The sequence below is a fragment of the Chinchilla lanigera genome, unplaced genomic scaffold (genome assembly GCF_000276665.1).
Source record: "Chinchilla lanigera isolate Chin_1 unplaced genomic scaffold, ChiLan1.0 scaffold00082, whole genome shotgun sequence".
In the NCBI taxonomy this organism is placed as follows: domain Eukaryota; kingdom Metazoa; phylum Chordata; class Mammalia; order Rodentia; family Chinchillidae; genus Chinchilla; species Chinchilla lanigera.
This window is the reverse complement of record NW_004955483.1, coordinates 2793082-2815931: the sequence shown is the minus strand read 5'-3', so window position 1 is coordinate 2815931 and position 22850 is coordinate 2793082. Positions and strand designations below refer to the sequence as shown.

At 42.9% G+C, this 22850-nt stretch overlaps 1 protein-coding gene across 2 annotated transcripts; it reads left to right on the top strand.

Moving 5' to 3' along the window:
* The first annotated feature begins 3071 nt into the window (after nt 1–3071).
* On the top strand, nt 3072–20613 carry Nrsn1 (neurensin 1). Of its 2 annotated transcripts, none has more exons than XM_005403376.1 (4): nt 3072–3232; nt 4984–5052; nt 10289–10486; nt 18858–20613. In XM_005403376.1, exons 3-4 carry the CDS (start codon nt 10298–10300, stop codon nt 19254–19256), a joined length of 588 nt encoding a protein of 195 aa, XP_005403433.1. In that variant the 5' UTR covers nt 3072–3232; nt 4984–5052; nt 10289–10297; the 3' UTR covers nt 19257–20613. The 2 variants fall into 2 exon arrangements, with proteins under 2 accessions (XP_005403433.1, XP_005403434.1); XM_005403377.1 differs by having other exon boundaries at nt 4981–5052.
* Nucleotides 20614–22850: the final 2237 nt, after the last annotated feature.

The following is a 22850-nucleotide window of genomic DNA, read 5'->3' as shown; positions in this document are numbered from 1 at the left end:
GAGCTCTCTGTCACTTCATCCTTTTGCTCTCATAGACCTGGATCCCAGGAACTAGCCTAGGAGCTGAACCTGCAAGCTGAATCTTATGCTTTTCATTCCCTAAGCTGTCATTGTGCCCTCTCCTCTCCTCCAGAACTCTTATCCACCTGTCCAGGCCCAGCTGTGTGTCCACATGACTCATTTACTAATCAATGTATTCACCAACAATGACTAATTTGTACAAGCAATGTGTTTGTTAATGTGTGAAAGACAAAGTTATTGTGTGTACATCCTCTTTGGAATGCTCACAAGCTTAACAGGAAAGTCTAAGTAGATTCACAAATGATAATATAAGGCAGAGAAAAATCCAACCAGTACCTTAAGACAGGTAAGACTGGATGCAATAGTGATCAACATAAAGAACAATGAGTTGCGCTCAGGCATATCAAAGAAAGGCTCCTTGGGGATGCTGGCACTGGAAGCGCTGGCAGCAGGAGGACAGTTACAGGGGAAGAAATAGGGAGAATCATGTGTGAAGAATGCCAGCTATGTTTAGTCTGATGAGGAATGGGCTTAGAAGGGAAGTCATAAGGTAGGAGTTTAGAAAGGCAGTTTGAGACCAGATCACAGTGTCCCTTCTGGAAAATAACCCAGAAAACAGCATCCTCCCCTGACCCTCCTGTTGAACTTTTTTTAATAGGGCTTCTGTTTTTTTCCTTGCCCTGTATGCTCCAAATGGCACACATTCAACCAATGAGTGTTGAATAATAGATTAATAAGCTACTCACTGTTAAATGTCTGCATATAATACAACTGAGGGAAATTGTGTGGTATGCTCTAAGTCAAAGGTTAGTTGCTTCCAAGTAATCATTTCTGTTACCTGGTGTTTGTAAAATAAAAAGAGAAACTATGACTTATATAAAGCAAGAGTATGGTGATGGTTCACACCTCAAGGACATTCACATGTGTCTGAGTATGTAAGTCATATCTTAACTCTATCTCACTAATTAAATGACTTTGGACTGGGTGAAAGCAAAGGTCACTGTGCTCATGGTATTTGGAAGAGCTGTGTTGCCTCCAGTCTCCTGTATAGGCATAGGCCAGAGATGGCACACTAAGCAATGGGTCTGGCAAAACAAGAGATAAAGCAAATGAAAAGTGTCCGAGAAACTTAGAAGACTTGGGACTTCAGGCTGAAAATACTCATATGTTCTTACAATGTTTAGCTAAATAATAGTAAAATAACAACAATAATAAAATAATATAACTGCTTCAATTTATTGAATACTTAGTATATAACAGACATTGTGATAGATGCCTCATGAATACAATCTCATTTAATTCTTGTAATTACCCTATGGAGCAGGTGTTATTACAAGCATTTTGCAGATGAAAACAGCATATAAAAGTAGTGAAATAACTTGACCAGAGTTGAAGCAGCAGACCCAGCATTGAAATTCTGATCAGTCTGATTCTAAATCTTCACTAGACTACATTTCTAAGTGGAAAGATACCTTAGCAAGAGAGATCAAGATGAAGCTAGGCATGTTGGTGCATGCCTGAAGTTCCAGCACTCTGGGAGACTAATGCAGGAGGATCTCAGATTTGAGTCCAGCCTGGGCATTTTAGCCAGAGTGAAATCCTGCTTCAGTGAAAAAATATAACAAAGGGGAAGAGTGTGGTGCTCAGTGTGAAGGCTCTAGTTTCAATCCCTAGGAGAGGGAAAGAGGAAAGTATGGAGAGAGGGAAGGAGGGAGAGGAAGAGAGAGAGCACAGGGCACTTACCAGGCACCAACAACATATACACAGAAGTCAGCCACATCTTTCCAGCCCTGGGAGTTTTGCATATGTGCTTAACTTTATGGATTTTCAAGGACAGCCATGTTATAATCTAAGAATGATTAGGTGTTCACCAGACCCACACTGGGTGTTAGAAAAGCAAGCTAACAAGTAACATCTCAAAACTCATGAAAAGTGCGGGCCAGGGAGGGAAAAAGAAATAATTGGCACCTACTGGCTTAAATGGCGTTGAAGAGGGTTGAGACGGAGCTGTGAGCCCAAGGCACAGGGAGGACAAAGCCAGCGCTGACCTCCTTGGCCTTCTCAGCAATTGCTCAGCCTCTGCTCTGCTGTGTGCACTCTTTAATAAGAGCAGAGTTGCTTTGTAAGCTTTTGCCTGAACCTCAGGTGGAGGTGAGGAAATCGCCAGCAAAGCATCACTTATACCTTTAATCCACTCTAGGAGGTCGCCTTGCAGCCTGCAGTCCACCTCCCACATTTAGTAGCTGTGTGGGCTTCAACAAGTAATGGTGTCTTCTGCGACGATTAAGCGATCTAATATGCACGTGATAAATATGTATGTATGCGAAGTACGTGACGCAATGCCCGGCATATGCTAAGCACTACCATTATTATTTAGCACACCCTTGGTAAACTGATTGAATGCCTCCTACCAGTGTCTGCACAGGGCACCCTGCAGCAGGGGCTACTGTATCTGCACACACACTAGCTTGCCGACGCCCACACACATTTTCTGAGGCCCTCGCGGGTTCTTGCCTCGATGCATTTCTGTTTTCTTTCTTGAATATCATCGTGAAACTCATTTCCCTAGTCTCTCTTGCCACGCAGACTGCGTGACGTCGGGGTCAGGGGAGAAGTCAGGGTTAGGCTTAGAGCCAGGGTCAGGCTTAACTGAAGTTACCCAGCACCGGAGCGGTGAGAAGGTTTGAGCAGCTGGACAGAGCTCGGCCAGCCTCGCCTCACGTCCCCTTCCTGAGAGAAAACGGAGGAGAGGAGCCTCTGCATGTCTCAAATGAGGTGACAGTGGAAGAGACACGCAACAAGTCTGTCTGCCTCTCCGTTCATTTTTAAAAATACTATGCAGCCAGGAAACTGCCTGTGCAAAAAAAGAAAGCAGTGGGCAGACAGACAACATGCCCAAGCCCTGAAGTTCCAGGCTAGCCCAGAGGCGGATATCCGGCAATGGGGGAAAGGGGGCGCGCCTCCGGCCCCGCCCACCCGGGCCCTGCCCAACCTGGGTCCCGCCCACTCGCCACCAGGCCGGCCCCGCCCCTTCGGTGTCGGTGGCGGCTGCGCGGGCACGTGGGCACCGCTGTCAATCACGTGCGGGCTGGGCTCCGCGGGGCGAGAGCGGCGGCGGTGGCGGCGGCGGCGGCGGCGATGGGACCCCGGCGAGAGATCTGCGGCTAGGCTGGCTGCACTTGCTCCACGGGTCAGGGGATCGGAGGGGCAGGTAAATCGTGCGCAGACCAGGGCGATTCCGAGCTCCAGGTCTTTCCCCAGCTCCCCAGATCGCTGTCTCCTCCTTTCCTTCTTTGCTTTACCGTCCTCCCTCCTCACGCACAAATATTCCTCTCTACCCGTCTCTTCCTCTCCCTCTCCCTCTCGTCCATGTTTTTTATATGCACATAAATCTCTGCAAAAAAACATGCATATTGCCCTCCGTGAAAATGTACATACTAGGGGTAGCTCACCTCGTGCTTTGGTGGTTTGTGGTTTGTGTTATGTAAGAATGGGGGTGGTGTACGTCTAAAAACTTAAGAGTTTCCTTCCTGGGAGACGAAAAAAGTTCTACATTAGGTAAGAATAAAACAGAAAGTATATTTGGAATGTGTGAAGCTGATTTGACTCATTTCCCAGGCTGAATCGAACCCCCACTTGCCCTCCCCAGTTCCGTGCCATGTCTGAAGTTCTTTGACTGTTTGTATCTCAAGAGCTACTGCTTTGTGCTATGAGAAAGGGTCGTTGGGTAGGGGTCAGACCAAGGTTGGTGACCTCAGAGAACACAGCTGGAGTGGAACAAATAGGGTTTGCTTAATTGGTTCCTGGCTCCCAGCAGAGATGTTTTCAGAACCTTGGAGAGCTCTCTGGGCTCCAGACAGGCCCGCGCCGCTGGCTGAAGGCGAGAATGGGTAAGTTCCTTCAGACAAAGCCAGGAAGGCGACAGCTAAAAGAAGGGACATTTGATTGAAAGAGACAGAGAGAAGGGTAGAGACAGGGACAGGCCCCAGAAGAAAGGGAAAGACAAGAGACAGGAGAAAGTGGTGAATGCAGTGATCTAGAGTAAACTTACTTTCCTTTGCTTATCCAGACCCAGAATTCTAATATTTTTCCCACATTTGCTCACATACCACTCAAACTCTGGGGACAAGGGATTAAGTCTTGAAGAAGGCTTAGGTTTGCTCTCTATAGACTGACTCTAGACCTGCTGAAAACAGTGTGTTCGGTCTCTGCTAGGCTAACTTACCCTGAGATTTCGGGTTCAGCGAAAAAATGAGGGTCTGTCTACCAGAAAGAATGTTTAAACATCTCTCCCTCTCTCTCCACCCACGGCCCCAGACATTTTATCCCACAAGACTAGAATAATGTAGGAAGCTATAGCTGGCAATGACTTCTTAATTAAATTTTGAACGGGCACCTGCTTTTCTTAGGCAGATGGAAAGTAAAATGATCATGATAGGAAGAAAATGGATAGAAGAGTAAAATTAAGTCTAATGGGTAAATTGTCCAAAGAGCCTTACTAAAGATATAACACATGTCAGAAACAATATCAGAAAACACAATGACTATAACACTCATTTATTTTACAGTATAATGGAACAAGTCCCATAAAAATCAATTCTGGAGTATCTAGAAAGCTAATATCTATTTAGAATTTGTAGAGTACAAATGGATCAGTCCAGTTAGTATCATTAACTACATGGGATCTGGTTATATCAAAATAAAAATAGCATTTCCACAGTGTGCTATAGTTTAGAAAGCCCTTCAGATTTATGGGATATTTACTCTACAAAGAAACCATTAAAAGGTTATAAAATATAAGTTAGACTTGGTTTTTATTTTAAACAAAAAAAACTTTTCTACTCTTGAACAAGAAACTGTCAGTGTTTTGTCAACATTAAGTGCTTTTTTGTAAGATATATTACTAGCTTGTGAAATTTAGATTTTGGTCTGAAACACATCTGCATTTTTTCCCTTAAGTAGGACTGAAGAATGTGCTGCTGAAAAGAAAAGTTAAAAAGTAAACAACAGCAGAGGACAAGCAGTTCAAAGGTAAGACTCCACCTCCATGTAGATACATAAGCAGCTATGGGTTCCATGTAGATAAAGAGGTTTAAAGAGAGAATATAAGTTATTTTTGTCTTCTCATTTTGGCTTTGGACTTTATGTATGTTAGTAAAAATATATATCTTAAAGAATTAAAGTAATTGGTAATGAATAGGATAATTATACATTACTCTGCCTTTATAAATTAAAGGTAGCTATTCACTAACCTAGAGGGCATTTTAAAAAAACTCATACTACAGAACCATGATCACTACAATGGTTCTAGAAAAATAAAATCTATCTGAAATGATCCACTGGTAGATCATTTCAGGTTTTAAGATCAGACCAGTATAATTCCCAAATGCCTGGCTGAGAAGCGAAGAAGCTGTTAGCAGACTTCTGTGTCTCCCTGTGTCCGCTGTGGACTCAGTGGAGCCTTTTAAGTGCAGTGGACTTGGTTTGGACTTGGATAAGTGGTCTAAATGGTCCATGTGCCTGTACCTTGTATCTTACAGTCCCGGCCCTGTGGAAAAGTGGCCTTAATGGGAACTTCACTCTCATTATCTCAGAATTGTTCAGAGGGAGAGAAAAGCAGTATGAAAAATTGAACAATATTTCAGAGTGAATAAATAGAACCGAGCCTGAACCAGGCCTCACAACTGACTCATACATAGAGCCCTGGGAAAACACTCATCCGTTCTGTGCCTCAATTTGCAGCTTCTCATCTCTCAAGGAGACCACAAGGACAAATAATGTAAAGTCAATGGTGTTCTTAGAGTCTCATGAGGCATAAATACTTATTTCCGTTTTCATGGCTATGAGCATTTTTACAGTAAACAACAAACTGCATGTACTGCATTCAGCTGAAGTTCAGATTTCCAGCACATTGGTACTATGGCATGTTGGTATGCATAGTGATCACAGTAACATACATAGGGGTTTGTTTGCCTGGTGAAGCAACTGTTCAAGGGATTCTCAGCATTTGAGCTCTCTCCTGCTGTGAATGCCTCCTTCTGATGCCCATTTCAGTGCATTTATAGCTTCTTGAGTATGTGTCCTTCTAATTCAAGGGTCAGTTGAAGGCACCCTAAGTCTCCACACAACTTTGTAGCTATTTTCTCCCTGGTGCTTTAAATGAAGCTGCAGTTTAAAGGGAAGTGTAAGCTACTAGTTAGGTAAGTTACTTACTATTCAGTATTTATATTAAGAGTGTTTGTATACTGTTTGTTTAATGCATTGCTTTAGCATCTGTTGCCCAAAATAGTAACCCCTAGGGTCACACTTATTCCCAGAGGTATAGTTATTTGGAATTCACATCTATGTAGCCATCATCCCACCCATAGTTCATACTGTGAAAACATTGAAAGAAGGAAGGAATTGAAAAATGAGGGACTACTCAAGCTATCTTCCTCATTAACCCCTTTAAGACTCTGTACAAGGAACTTTCAAAGTTCTGGAGATAAAAGAAATTAACAAGATAGAAAAATTCCCTACCTTCATGGAGCTTATAGTCTGTCATGTGTATTTCTATTAGACTACAGACAAATAAACTACCCTTAGAATATCAAGTAGTAACAAATGTTATGAAGAGAAACAGATGTGGACAAGAGGATGAAGAGCAATGGCTCACCAAATTTTAGATACACTAATTGCAGAAAACCTCTCAGAAGAATGTGGGAAGAGAACTACACTATGGTATTTTCTTTCCAGGGGTCTCTGGGATCCAACAGGTGTGCTATATTGCTAAGGACTGAATATTCATTAAATGCACTACTGTGCATGCAAGTGAGATAGTTGCTATTGGCAGATAATACAAAGATGGAACTATGGATGGACCTTCCTTTAACAGCTCCCAGAATGACCTCCACAGAGAATGAAAACATCTTCCCTTTCATAGAGATCAGAGCACCCCTCACGGATATTTGTGCTGCACCATGATCCAAGGCCTGCAGGGAGGATGCCACAGGCTCCAGCAAACAGCTATAAAATGTGTGCTAATATGGACTAACTTAAGTACACCTAAGAAATGCTAGTCACCCTCCAGTTATCTATCTCCTGGAATGTTAAGGTCTTTCCTAAAGGAAGCAGCCTGCTAAGACTGGCCATTAGCTACAGTCATGTATTTGTCATTACTGGTACAGCTGCTGCTTCCCAGCCATTGAGACACAGCCTCCAAACTCTAGAGAAACCTTGCTCAGTAAGAAAATGCTGAGCCATACTGAAAAGCCTTTGCCTGACCTTCCTCATCTGTCTCTGTCCTAGTTTACTGTGCACCAGTTAAGAATTGCCTGCCTCTTAAAGTGACTATGAAGTGACCTCATGTTTCCTCTTGACAACACCAGAGGTGGCAGTAGACCAAGGACATTCCAAGTATAATATTTTCTGCATTGGAACAAAAAGTTGCTGCATTCTCTAAAGTCAAGTTACTATCCATAACTAGTATTCCAACATGTTATCTTTTAAAACTCACTTACTTTAAAGGCTCATTTTCCTCTAGGAGTGAGTCTCAACTAGTTATATCTTTAGAAAGATGTATGAATCTTCTCAGATACCCAGGGACTACTATTTTAGGTAACATATATGATACTGAAGTTATATGTTTAAGCGATATACAGACATTCAACCTACTGAATAGCAAGTAACTACCCTAACTAGTAGGCTACACTCACCTTTAAACTGAAGCTTTATACATACCTGAACTAAGAGTTTGGAGCTGACAGTCAATGAGGACGCAGGAGGAAGTGGGAAATCTATTGTTCATCCAATAGAAAGTCACTGACTCATTCTGTAGTTTTGTAGCCAAAAAAAAGAAAAAATCCTAGAAAACTACATTGGAAAGGAATAAGAGGTCAATCTGGCCCAATCATCTTATTTTTAAGGGCAAGGGAGCGATAGATCAAAGAGATTCATGAGCTTGTCTGCAATCTCATGAACCATAAATTACAGATCAGAAACTGCCATTCGACTCCATTCTGTGCTCCGTGCATTAGCCCAGCGCAGGCTATGCTCTTGTTCCTGCTTCACATCCCTGAAGGATAAAGAAAAGGACTTCCGTGTTCCTCCTCCTGAATGTACCTAACATTGTAAATGCCATTCTGACTTAGAGTAAAGGCTCAGGCTCAAAAACATTTGTTTTGTGATATTTTTATGACTTTTTTTATTTTACTCATTTTTTTAAAGGTTGAATTACTAACTCTCAGTTTATAAAGCAGAAGAATTTAACCTACTTTGCCAGAAGCCAGCTGTGCTGGGATTGAACACCATGTATCAGTGGACACATGCAGGAGCTCTGCATCAAAGCTCAGTCCTGAGGAAGCTAGACCTCAGTGCTGAGGAAAGATAACAGCCACTGCTGCCATGAGGAATGTTTTTATCCCTATTTTTGTTCTTTTTTCATGTTAAAGCCTCTGATGCTTCATAGAAAACCTGAAAAAAAAATATATATATATACATATATATATATATATTTGATGAGTTCGTTCTGACTGTGCCAGTATATGATTCAGTCCTTGTTCCTGCTTATTATATTAATTTTCATCTTTCACCTCCTCCCTGACTCACAGCATAACCTTTATCAAGATGATTCCTCTATGCCTCGGTTTCCTCAGTGACAAAGCATAGTTAGTAACACTAACGGCATCTTTCCTTAGGTGAATTTTTATTAGAATATCTTGAGGGTGGCTTTTAAATTATTATACTTACATATCACTGGTAATAGGCTCTTATTAATCATCTTCATTGTACAAGCATTAACTAGAAAGTACTGAAGATCTCATCCTACCACTCAAGATAAGAAAATAAGGCAACATTCTTTTGATCTGTCAGGCATTGCTGCTCCAGTCAGCCAAAGTACATCTTAAAATCTTGACATTGTGAAATAATATTCTTCTGAATGTTTAAAAGTTCACCCAAAAAGTACATTATCTCCACTTCTCTCTCTTCTTGGGTGATTTTTCTAGACTGCAGATGTATCTGGGAAAAGAAGGTGCAGCCCTCCAGTGTAACACTGACTAGCAGCTAAAAGAAGGGGACAATTGGCTACCTTCAGTACCACCTGCTTGCATCATTTTTCTTACATTAGGACCATATCGTCTTGAATTTGATCTACTTTCTAACCATTTGTGGCTACAAATACACATTTATGAGATGTTCTTTTGGGTTCACTGTGTGCCCACAGGAGCAGGGAAGGTTGTCTCTGCCAGTCCCATGATTCTGCCCAATCAAACTCAGTGGCCACGCTGGGACATTTGATAGAACCATTGGTCAGTGTTTTCCATTATTGACAAACATCCCTAGTTGGTTTCTTATTTAAGTAATTGGAAACATTTAATATGTTTCTGTTGACCTGGACTATAGCACAATCCAGCCTCAGAAAAAAACAAACAAAAAGGTAACTGAGAACTCCCTTCTCCCCAAAATGACTGCCCCTTCGAAATTCCTTCTTTTTTGATCATGAATTATTAATGAAATCTACAGAAATGCCTTTCTTCAATGGTATCATTTAGGTCAAATTAAGTTGAAATTTCCATGTGAAAAAGATAAGAGCCTCAAGCTGCCCACTCAGAGCATAGTTTCATTCAAAATTTTTCCGACCTCTTTTTTATACTAGGCACCCTGGGAAATACTAAAAGGCTGCGTCTGCTGTCTCCAGCGCATTCTCACCACCCACGTGGACAGATGATAACTGAGATCTATGCTGTTAGGATTAGGGAAGTGTAAATTACTGGCCTGGCCATTTGTGATGAGTAAAGCATGAAGCTTAAGTTGCTTGACAATTTTTAAATAAAACTTCTGTACAGCTTGACAATTAGTTAAAAAGTTAGAGGAAGATACATGAGATCTGAAGGCAAATCTCAAACTGCTAAGAGTAACCCCATGTAGATTCCACAAGGGACCATGGCTAAAAATCTGGGAGTATCTGCTTGAGTCTTTAGTGTATAAATGTAATATTTACTCTAAGAGAGTAAAAGTTTTTTGTTAAGGCAATGAAAGCCTCAGCCCTTTTTTTGCAATCTCTCTTATATCCTGTGCTTATATTTTTACGTAATTTAAGCCATTCATGCTGTGTGACCCATTTCGTTTATGGAGAACCAGAAAAGTGTTTTTCTTTTTCTCTGAAGAAAGGAGCACTGTTCAAGGAGGCTGCCATGACTCAGCCTGGTTTTCCCCCCGCCCTTAATATGTCTTCTGATGCTCCGGCCAGACCCCAGGGGACTTATCTATGTGGATGCTGTCTTTTCAGCTGGGAAGAATGAGTTCTTGCAGCAACATCTGTGGGTCCAAGCAAGCACAGGCACCTGCCGAGGGTGGGTACCAGCGCTATGGTGTGCGGTCCTACCTGCACCAGTTCTATGAAGACTGCACAGCCTCCATCTGGGAGTATGAGGATGATTTTCAGATCCAGAGGTCACCTAACAGGTGGAGCTCAGTATTCTGGAAGGTGAGGAAAAAGCATTTGTTTGACTCTGACAATGGGGAAAATATCAGACAAGGCAAATACTGCTGCTATAGAGAACTGAGTGGTTTGGTACTGTAAGTGTGTGTGCCACTCGTGGCAACCCTGAATGCATCTTCCATCTTTCAGGAAAAAAGAAGCTAAACCTTCGGCCAAAGGAAGCCTCTCTGCACAACATAATTGTTGCTGAGCAGGTTAAACATGAGTAGGCACAATTCCCACAGTAATTATTATTATTGTTAATGTTATTCATGTGTCACTAAATTCACCAACTGTGAAGCCACCCATAGGCAAACATCATATTCTTTCAGCCTACCTTACAAGCTTCATAGGCATCATTTGAAAAATTGCAACAGTTATCAAAAAGAAATAATTAGGTATTGAAAGAAAGCAAATGTTAAGACATGGTAGAGTGGTCAGATACTAGCTCTGTGATCTGAGGCTCTCTAAGGTGCCCATTAAACAGTGGATTCATTCTGTCAACAGATAATTAGTGAGCACACACTGCGTGCCAGAGAGCTTGAGTTCCTAGAGATTAAAGTGGTAAATAAGCGAAGAAAACATCCTTGCCTTCATTGAGCCTTGCAGCCTGTCCTGGGAAACCACTATAAGCAGATAAAGTCCACAGTGGAAGGTCAGGTAGTGTCAAGTGCTATAAAGAGCAATCAGTCAGGATAAGAGGACAGAGAATAATGGGGACTGGAATTTGGATATGCTGAGGGGGAAAGCCCTTCAGAAGATATGGAATATGAATACATGGCCATGAGGAGCAGGGGAAACAGACCCTAAAGTTAGCTGGCTGAAGGTCATTCCAGGCTGGGAAAAACAGCAAGTCTGAAAGGTCTGAAGTGGGTGAGGAAGAGATCCAGTTTGGGTGGAATGGAGTAAGAAAAGAGAGAGGCAATGAATTCAGAAAAATATCTACCAGGGCATAGGTGATTTCTGCAGAGTCTTGTAGACATCAGTGAAGACTTAAGCTTTTACTTCAACAGACAGGTGAAGCCACCCAAAGATAAGCAGCACATTAATACTTTAAAAAGATCCTTCTGGCTGCAGTACAGAAAACAGATTAAAGAAAATCAAAAGTCAAAGCAGCCAGATTAAGTCAGAGGCTGTTAAAATACCCAGGAAGAGATCTTGGTGGCTTAGATTAGGGTGCCATTAGTGGAGAGGGTGGAAAGTAGTCTAATTTACCATAAGGTTTGAAGGCAAAGCAGCCAGGATGTGCTCATGAACTAGGTTTGGAGCAGGAGAGAAAGAGGAGTCAATCATGAGTCCAGACTTCCAGCCAAAGCTGTGTAATGAATAGTGTTGTGGTTTCCTAGGATGGAGAGGGACCAGGAGAATGCACAAGTGTGACTCTGGCTGTGCTTCATTGAAAATACTTGTTAGATACCCAAGTAGTTCTCTCTAGAGTCCATTAATGTATCAATATGCAGCTCCCGGAGTAGAAGCTACTGATACCTAAAATGTATCAGACTAGTTGAGATAGATCATCTAGGAAGAGAGTGTGGACATAAAAGATACAGTTAAATGATAGATGGATAGATGATAGATAGATAGATAGATAGATAGATAGATAGATAGATAGATAGAGATATGTTAACCTTAAATGCTGTGGTCACTGACGGAATATTGTGAGAATTCATGCAGATCCAAAATACTGGTGGTTGTGTGATTGTGAAGCTGTTAAACCCATCAAACAGTGCATAGTCATAAAATTCCCAGTAAATCACCAATTATCTCATTCAGATTGTAATATTTTCTCCCTTCTGTTTTACACAAATAAGATCCAAAAGTATTTATTGCCTAAAGTAGTAGACCTGTGTTAGAGAAAAAAGTGCAAAGTTTGTGCCCTCATAAAGGTTGCACTCCAGAAAAAAAACAAATCTTGATCCATATCTTAATCATTAGCCACCAGCACCATAGTGTCAGGCTGAGTAATCTAAGGATTGACTGCACTGGAGACCTTTTCTCTACCAAGGAAATAAACTGATGGTTCTTGGCTTCCTCCTTGGGATTATGTGTGAATTCATTCGAGTAGTCTATAATATGCTTTGTACTGACAGAGAGAAAGGAACCAGTTATGAATGTTTTTATTATGGTCCTTTTTAATGTTTTCTTTCATTTCACATTGCATCTGTAGGTGGTTGAAGTTGCTGGTGCCCCTTTCCTCTCTTCCACTGTGGCTCCATGCTAGGGTTCTTTGGTCTGTTTCTGGGGACTGAGCTCACAGTACCTCAGTAGGATTCTGCCTTTGAGCTTCTAAGCAAAGGTTCATGTGAAAGGGTTTGATGAGAACAGAGATTGGATTCAATGGGCCTCCGTTACACTGATTCTCTATCATGTGCTTGTGCAAAACACCTATCTCAAAGTACTCTTCTTTCTACATAGGTTTAACTCTTCACCATGTACTAGAGAATACAAGATGTATTCTTCACCTCTTATAAGTGATCTTATTAAGTGATCTTTTTAGGTAATCTTATTGAGTCACAGTAAAATAGGGGAAGTGAACAGAGACACAGGTTTTTAAAATGGAGTGTGCTGAATGCTCTCCTAAAAGTAGTCACAGTACTTACTGGGAGCCCAGGGTTTGAGGGACAGGGAGGAGTGTATGTCTGGTGCAGGCTGAAGAGGAAGCAGCTTACAGAAGAAACCTCATGTGCACAAGCATGAGTTGATGTCCCAGGAGAGAGGAATGTCATGCCAGCTTAGGATGCTGGGTAAGAGAGTCTGGCACATTTGGGGACTACTTACAGTGCCGTATGGTGCAACAACTGTTCACAGGTTTGGGAAGAGAATCAGAAATGGACTAGAAACACAAACAAGAGCTGGGTTACAGAGGGAATTTGAAAAGCTCTGCAATAGAAATGGCTCCAGAACCCTCAACTTGAGGGTCAAAATAATAAATTTGAATCTTCCTGGGGGCTCAAGGGAATGCCTCATAATCTGATATCAACACACACACACACACACACACACACACACACCAGATGTGTACTGTCTCAGCCACCTCCAGTTTATCCCAATGCTTACAGCTGCTCCCATCTCTGAAATTCCATGGGATTTGGCTGCAGTAACCACTCATCGCTGCGGCCCAAGATGGTGAGGTTTTCTTTTCCTTCTTCTCTTTGCTCTTCATGTTGGCTAAGGCCATAGCCACTTGACACCTGATTATCCATGCAGCAAACAGCTTCAACCTACAGATACCAAACAGCCTTCTCACTCACAGCCCTTCTCTCCTCACCTCAACATCACCATCCTCCTTTCCTTCCCTTCATCCCATCTCAGAAATGGCTCAGAAGAGCTGAGGAAGACTATTAAGCAGGAAAACCATGAGATAATTGCCACTTTTTTTGTTTTTTGTTTTGTGGTGGCTTGGTTTGGCTTCGTTTGATTTGGTTTGGCTTGACTTGGTTTGGCTTTACAGGACTAGGTATTGAACCCAAAACTTTCATAGTGAGCTACAGCCTTGACCCTTTTTAAAATTCTTTTGCTTTTGAGATATAATCTCACTAAGTTGCTAATTTGCCCAAGTTTGGTTTGAACTTGCAATCCTCCTGCCTCAGCCTCCTAGAGCACTGTGATAAAGGCATGTGCAACCATGCCCAGCTTATCTCTGTTTTTACAAGTTTTCTCAGATGACACTTGAAGAAAGGTCTGAGAAGTTGGGGAGCTTAGAATGCTGACAGTGAGTGACCGAGGCTGGATGGAATGATGGCTTGTGTCACTAACAAATGAAGTGGAGAAGAAGAAGAAAAATCCAAGAGGATCATAAGAGGTCGAATCAATAAGATTTAACAGTCTGTTCCCTGTGACTGTGAGGAAAGACTATGACTGGGTGAGTGGGAGGAACACAGAGAGCTAGGGAAGGGGCTGTAGGGCCTCGTTGCAAATATTCAGGTTCAAGGAGTCTTTGGGACCTCTGTCGATCCCCTCACCCCCGGACAGACATGTGGTCTAGAACTCAGCACTGCAGGCCAGGCTGGAGTTGGAGATTGGGAAGTGGTTGATAAAAGTAGGTGTTGAAACCAAGCCTCAGGGGACACCTGAACAGAAGGGGTCTCTGTGAGGAGGAAAAGCAGATGGGAGACACCACTACCCAGGAGGAGGAAGACTGGGGAACAGAGTCAGGTGTGAGACAGGACCCAGACTTTAGTGTTCATAAAACTCACTGCAGCAGACACCACTACTCAGCTCACGGCCTGTGAGGAAGTCACGAGCAGGCTGCAGGGCTGACGCAGAAGCATCCAGTCTTCCCTCTCAAGGCACTTCCCTTGAATAACCTCCAAGCCAGATGGCTCCTATTCCAGCTCCAGCCAGCCTGCCCCCCACAGGCAGCTCTCCCCTTCCTTGTAATTCCCGCTTCCAGCAGTCATTACTGCTCTTCATTGCCAGAACAGCTGCGCCTGCTGTTGCTGGCTTCACTTAGCTTGCTGGAGTCAGCTCATTCCCAGACCCCATCCCACAGAGGACCAGCAGAGGGGGCTTGCTCCAAATAACAGCCATCTCCGCTTGCAGCCCCGATCAGCAGGATTTCAGGAACTTGAGTTTTCTTTCCTACCTGATCCCTCTTTCCATGGGCAGGAACTGAGTTTTCACATACCCTCTGCCCAAGCCAGGAGAGACTTCAAAAGTCACAGCCCCAACACTGGCCTGCAGCTGCTTTGGAATTTGTCATGACCTGGCAAGGTCCTTAGACTCACTTTAGGGTTGACCTTACTGCAGCATTCCAGCCCCTTAACATGGCCCTGCACAGAGAGCTGCTTTGCTCTCCTCACCCTTTAAATGATCTCCCTTGCGCAGTTTTACTTACTCTCAATTTAAAAGAGCTCTCCTCCGTTTAGACCCAAGACTACTTCAACTTAGTGCGGTGTCTGAAGATAATGTTTATGATGCTGAAGGGAGTCACTCCCCAAGTCTTTATCCCTTCCACCATTCCAAGACGGTGCCAAGATTAAAGTGGTGCATCCTAACTGCCCTCCTCACCTCCACGATGGGCTCAGGAAGGTTCAGAAGCAGCCTCCTGGTCTTTGTCCCTCATACGTACCAGCCCAAGCTCTCCCTGACCGCCTTAAGAGGGTTGGAGGCCCTCCATGGGCACCACGCCTGGAGGTCCCCATGAGCCTTGAGCTCAGAGTCAGTATCCACTGCACTGTCCCCCTTCTTCCTGGGATACTCTGACAGAAATAGGAAATAGGAAACAGGGGGGCCACCTGTTTCTGGTTCTCAAAGTGAGCAGGAGTCTTGCCATCTGCAAGCCCTGTTTGCCTTTTAGCTTCTGAGTCATATTCCAAGAGTGGGTTTCCATACAACACGCAGCTCAAACAAAGAAGAACGGACTGTGCTAAGAATCAATCACCAGGTTCCACGTTCAGCAGTCTGGACCCTGGAGTCTGTGGGTCAGGACTATTTATAGTACTTTGGGCCAAAAAGGAAGCTGTGGGGAGAGAAGACAAAAGCCAGGGCTGAGAGCACGGTCTTCACGTGCTCTTCAGAAGCTCAGGTACTAAGATGAATCGCATCCTGCTGCCCTTGGTTTTGAGAATTAGTGCCAGCTCTTGAGGAAGGGAGTAATTTAGCAACATAGGAAGTTTGTCACCATGGATATCTAAGTTAATTTAATTTGCTCCTTCAGTTTTCCGATGTGAGTCATTTTTAAGAAGTTATAAATAATGGTTAGCCTCTGAAGGTGGAATTACTCGCCACTATTTTTAGAAAATGCAGAAAGCAATCCACAGTGTTATAGAGTCTTTCTTGCAGTACTAGTCTTCTGTAGATCAGTCTCTGTTTTATTAGAAGACATCACTTTAATTTTAATTTTTAATTTCCTGACAATATTCCACAAGAGAAAATTTGTCCTTGTATTTACATTTCAAAACCCCTTTTGAAATGAAAACAAAATTAATAGGAAAGAAATATGCAAAATAGTAATTGGCAGGGTATACTGTGTAGAAGAAAAGTGGCAGATGGAGTTGGACAGACCTGAAGTAAAACTTGCTCATACCACCTGCTAACTGTAGGACCTTGACCAGTGCTTCTTTGGCCAAATAAACCTCAGTTTTTGACACATGAAATGAAAATAAAGATACTACCTCTCATAAGATGTTTATAAAGACTGCATGAAACCACAAATTGTACTATACCTAGGTCACAATAACACTAGTTCCCTTTCCTAGGGAGATGGGTTTATGGATGTATTTTCCTTCTATTGATCAAACTCCCTTTATTAGTGTATTACCCCTAAAATTTATGAAATAAGTACATACATTCTAAATATTCAAGATTAAATGGTGTTATATGTTTGGTTATGTATTTCATCATTTTTCCAACCCCATTATTCTAATAACAATTACATACAAGAGAAAATGAAAAAAATTGTTTAAGAAATTAATAACTATATTAGATATTCTTTGTTCCAGATGCTGAGCAATTGTTTTAATGCTGTTGCCAGAGTAGCATAAGAATTTTACAAGGGATGTATTTCCAAATGTTAATAATGATAAATGCTTATTAACATTCATTAATTAGCCAAATACAAGGCCAAGTGCTTTCATGCATGGCCTTTTTTAATGCTTACAACAACTCTCCGAGGTAGGTACAATTACCATTTGTCTTTTGCACATGAGAAAATCAATGATTACAGCATTTCAACAACTTTCCTCCCATAAGTCACTGTCTTGGTTACTTTTCTGTCGTTGCTGGGACAAAATACCTGACACCCAACATGAAGGAAGGAAAGGTTTATTTAGCTCACTGTTTGTGGAGGTTTCAGTCCATACTTGGCTGGTTCCCAGGCAGAGTGGCACATGGCAGAGTGCAAAGATTCATGGTGGTGGTAGATAGCAAAGGCAGCAAGCATAGAAAGGGGAGGAGTGGTGGTAAGGAGCCTCTTCCTATCCCTTACATATGCAAACTATCCACCCTAGGGCAGTACAGCACTCATACCCATAATCCTAGAAGCCTGCCCCATGACTGCACGAAGATTTGGGGCGACAAGCACACACAAACCATAACAGTCACATACCAAGTGTCTGTGTTGTACTCAAGACTGAGTCTGCTCTTCCAAACATAGGAGTTCCAACCATCAAATAGTGTGTCAGTTCACTTCTCTTAGTGTGTTCATTCCAGTAGAATTGGAACCTTATGCCATCTGTCCTTCATCTGCTACTCCTAACATTGGGTGGAAAAGCATGTGCATATGCACACCTCACATAGCTATCCAGGAGAGGAGGTGACAGGACCTGGGGCTGAAGCCAGCTCATGGGCTGCTAGACCTACCTTGGCAACTTGCCAGCCATGTATCTTTGGCCTGGTGATTCACCCTCTACAGGTAAGGGCATGTGCTATATGTACAGGGTATGGTTAAAAAGTTCAGTGAATCTTTAAATTTTAGAAGATTTCAATTGAATTACTCATCATAGTTTTTGGTCATATGTCATAAGAATATTCCTTCAGGTCCAGTTATAAACTGCCCAATATGGTTCCTTCCCCACTTATTGGAAATGGAGTCAATAGCAATAAGAATTGACAATGTCCTCCTGGCAGAACTACCAGAGACACATCTACTCACGGTACATATCTATGTGTTAAATAGATTGAGTTTATTACCCATTTCTGACAAAGAGCATGATACCTTAAGGGCCCAGTGAGAGAAAGAATGAGAAGGGATGAAATATAGAAGGGGGTTTTGGTTAAGTGACTTGAAGAAAGATCTAAGGACATGAGAGTCCACCCTGGATTTTCAGGGACAAGTCTACAATTGGATATTTGATAAGTCTTTTATGTAGGGAAAGCCAATTGTTGTGACATAAAAGCTACAAAGGCTAGAGCAGAAGCAGTGACTAGCATTCACCAGGAGAGGCAGGTGTTTGGTATTTTATGACTTGCACACTGACCCTGTTTGCGTATGTGCTAGACAAGATCACACGATCGCCTTGTGTTGTCCACTCTGTCCTCCTCACAGAATGAGCTAGTCTGAGCAGATGTTCTGTGAGATTAGCCCAAGAGAAGAATGGCAGGTCTTCCGTGGCTCCAAGGTAGGCTTGAACAACACCCAGCCCCAGGATTTCATCAGGCCAGCTTCTGACCATCAGGGTTGCTTTTCTAATCCCTGAGATCAATTAGGCAATGTCAGCAAAGGAGGGTTTCTCCCCCACAAAATGGTACCAACTGAAAACACTGAAGATCCAGTGCTGCAGCTTCCGGTTGGTGTTAAGATCCATTTTCTTTTTAACTAGAAAATAAAGAAGGTTTTTCACACAGATTTGGTTGGTTGGGAATATTCCTACTTTTCATCTGAGGGGAAGACTGGGCCTCACTTATGCATCTTGCTTCTGTCATCCTCTTTCTCTAGGTCGGACTCATCTCCGGCACGATCTTCGTGATTCTTGGATTAACTGTTCTGGCAGTGGGCTTTCTTGTGCCCCCTAAAATCGAAGCCTTTGGAGAAGCGGATTTTGTGGTGGTTGACTCGCATGCCATGCAGTTTAATAGTGCCCTTGACATGTGCAAGCTGGCAGGGGCTGTGCTGTTCTGCATTGGGGGCACGTCCATGGCGGGGTGCTTGCTGATGTCGGTGTTTGCCAAAAGCTACTCCAAAGAAGAGAAATTCCTTCAGCAAAAGTTTAAAGAGCGAATCGCAGATATCAAGGCCCACACCCAGCCCATTAGTAAAGCTCCAGGCCCAGGGGAGACAAAGATTCCAGTCACTTTGTCCAAGGTTCAAAATGTCCAGCCTCTGTCGGCAACCTGAAGCCTTCTCCACCCAAATTGCCCCCTTGTGGCTCACACACCTTGGGAAAAGGAGTGCTGGCTTCTGAGATGACATGGATTTGATGATGGCCCACCCTGGGCTGTTTGCCAAGGGGCACAGAGTATAGGAGGGAGCTCATATGTGCTTGGTCTAGATGTGACAGCTGTGCCACAATCACCCGCCCAGTGCATCCAGCTGCTTCAGGCAGGTGCTCTGTGCCTACCAGGAGCCCCCCGGAGCTTCTCTTTCGGATGTTGTGACCTTGTCTGATTTCTGGTGTTGTTTAAAGTGCTCAACCATTCAGACCAGCTAACGTGGTCCATTTTGTTTCCTGATAGTTGGTTTTTCTACTCCTTCCTGGGTGGTGCTGTCTTCTACCCGTGTCTCTCCGTGTGTAAGATATGGTCATGTTGTGTTCACAGAAACCTAGAGTTCTCTGATTTCGGTCTCAATATTTGTCTTTTAATTACATCGTGCCATGAAGTTCCAGAGATTAGACACAAATGTATCAGTGTTCTCCATAAACCTTTGTGCACTCTTCAGATTTTCTTTTCTCACTTAAAAAGCTGAAATTGCCAACTTTAGAATTTTGGTAGCAAAAAAACTAATATTGAAAGTATATGTTTATGCGGTACCTGGAAAGCACTGTATTGAAAACCCAAGAAATCTGAATTCATACTACCTAACTGTGTGATTTGCAGGAATCTGTTCGCTTCCTAGGTCTCACCTTCCCCATCTATGGAATGGGAGTCTAAGGACCTGCCCTGCTCAAATACCAGCCATTAATTTTTTGCTGTATGTCCTCAAGTCTCCCCATCAAGGAGGTTTATTAGCTTGTGGCTGTCACCGTGATGGGTTTTTTCAGAACTGGACCCCTGGAAATCACTGAGTTTGCAATCCTACATGATGGACCTTTAAATACGCAACCACAGCAGTTTATACAATGCTATCATATTTTTATAAAGACACCAGTAAACATCCTCAAGTAAGAAACCCTTAGGAGATATTAACCTCAAAAGAGATTTTTGTTCCAAGATGTTTTATTCTCCAGCAAGATCTCCTTCTTATACCATGCACTTTGATTAATCTGTGCAATTAAACTGGGCTGAGGAAAACGAAAGGTATGACCTTAGTGTTCTGTCAGAATATGTGCCACCTTAAGAGTCCTGTCCTTTTTTTCCTTTTTCTTCCTCCTTCCTTCACTGGATAAATAAAATATGTGAATGAAACAAACCTGAAGTTCATGGTCATCCGTCACCATGGCTATTTTCCCTCCAAAGTGTAATTTTCCATCCTGACACAGAATACACTCTGATATTTCCCTGGATAAATGGAAAATAAATGAAGCAATTAGTGACTCTGTGTGGGGTGTTTATTTTGCACCGTCCAACATGGCATGGCAGTGGGGGAAGTCAGCATCCCACAAGGGTATTCGGCTGAGTTTCGCAGAAATTAGTCCATTCCTCAGGTTCTCCTCCTTTCTGTGGAAAGACTGATGTCACTGTGGTCTTCGGAGCCCACAGGCTTGTGCACCGTGCATGACAAGTCTCCAGCTGCCTTCTAGACCATGTACCAGTGAATCTTAAAGAATGCATCTTGAGCTTTTAAATCCTCCAGAAGGAAGAATAATGGCTGGTACAGTCTGAGAACCTTAGATATAGCGTGATTATGGGCCTGGATTCTCAGAGGTCAGTGGCTTGACACTATTGAACAGCCTTCAAGTACGGCCCCAACCTAAAGTTTGCACTGAAATCATCAGGGATAAAATGACACAACTGCATGCTGGGAATGGGGTTGGAAGGGATACAACTGGACAATATTATAAAACATGCTGTCTGGGGTCACATCTGCATAAGTGCCTGGCAGGACACAAGCCTCAGACAACATGGTCCCATACAGGGAGAAGTCCCCAGACCAACATGGACCACCTGAACCCCCACCACCACTGGCCAAGATTCCCCCAAGAAAGACCTTCACCCTCACAGTCCCTTTATACAGGGTCTGTGTGGCCATAAAACCATCCTCATAGGACAGAAGCTGTCTTTCTAACCTCTCCACTTAGTGGATGCCATCCCATAATTCAAAATTACCTATAATCTAACCCCTCTTTCATATGACCACCTGCCCCCCTCACCCATGCCTACCTATTTCACCTTTCAATTCTTTTCACTCTGTCACTTTTCTGGTTCCCTTTTTCAGGGAGAAATTTGGTAAATCGAGCCCCCTCCCCATGGTGTAAAATTACCTGTGCTAGAGGTTCCCTGCCTGCATCCGTGCTGCACACAGCACCTGCTGCCAGGACACTGACCTCTAGGTGAAATAAATCAGACACACAAGCTTCAATCACGCATGGCTCCTCTTATATAAGAAACTCAAAATATGTATAAATCAAGGGGCAAAATAAAAGATAGATACAGATAATAGGAAGCAAGGAGTCTCTTGCAAACAGGAAAGAGATCAACAGATGAAAGCAGGAAGGGGAAGGGGACATAAAAAGAGCAAAGATGTGTTATGTACACCAACTCCCCACAGTGACTGGAATCCTTATATACCACACATATGCACTAGTAAAAGCAATGAAAGCATAGTGACATCAGAGGCTGTGTGACCAGTAACTTCACATCCTTCCCTCCGCCCCCTCTCGCTCTGTTTCTGCACTTGTCCAGTATCCCCCATCCCAGTCAAACTCAACCATTCTCCTCTCCCTGCTGTGCCTGCCCTTCTGTGTCACTCTAGCCCCAACCACAACGCTTATTCTCCCAGCAACAACCATCTGCTGCTTGTCTGCCTTTGAATGATTCATTCAAGGCTGACTGAGGAAATGGCAGCGGTAGGAATAAGAGTTCACGTGAACAGAGTAGGAGGCAACTTTGAGGCACTTTATACATGTGCATTAGTTCATTTAATCTTCACAAAAGTTCTATGATCCCAGGACTGTTATCATATACCCATTTTATAGAGGAAGGGGACAGGCAAAGAAGGATCACTTGGCCAGAGGAACCTGTAAGGATGGAAGCAAGGCAAGATTCATTTCTTTTTTTTTTTTTTTTTTTTTTTTTTTTTGGTTTTTCTCCGGTACCGGGAACCGAACTCATGACCCTGCGCTTGCCAGGCAGGCGCTTTTGCCGCTGAGCTAAATCCCCAGCCCCGGCAAGATTCATTTCTAAGCACACAGGCTTAGAGCTGATATGCTTTCTGCCTCTAAAAGTGTGTTCTTTCTGCTCTCTCTGTCTCTGTCTCTGTGTTTCTGTTTGTCTGTCTCTCTCTTGCACACATACATACATGCACACTTCAGGCTTAATGATGTGTCTTTATCCCAGTGACTTGTTGGCTCATGTTTTTCCACTAGAAGCTACACTATTAGCTACTCAGGTAGCAGGAGCGTATCTTAGTGAATGGTGACTCCAGGAAGCAAATACCTCATTGTGATATGTTACTATTACATAGTCATTTAGCACATTTAACACAATTATTGCATTTCTACCCAGAGGCAGGCCTTGGCTGGCACTACAGAAAACAAAGATTAGTAAAGGTGTTAAACTGCTAAATTTTTTGCCTTCTTTTGTATGTGTGTGTGTGTGTGTGTGTGTGTGT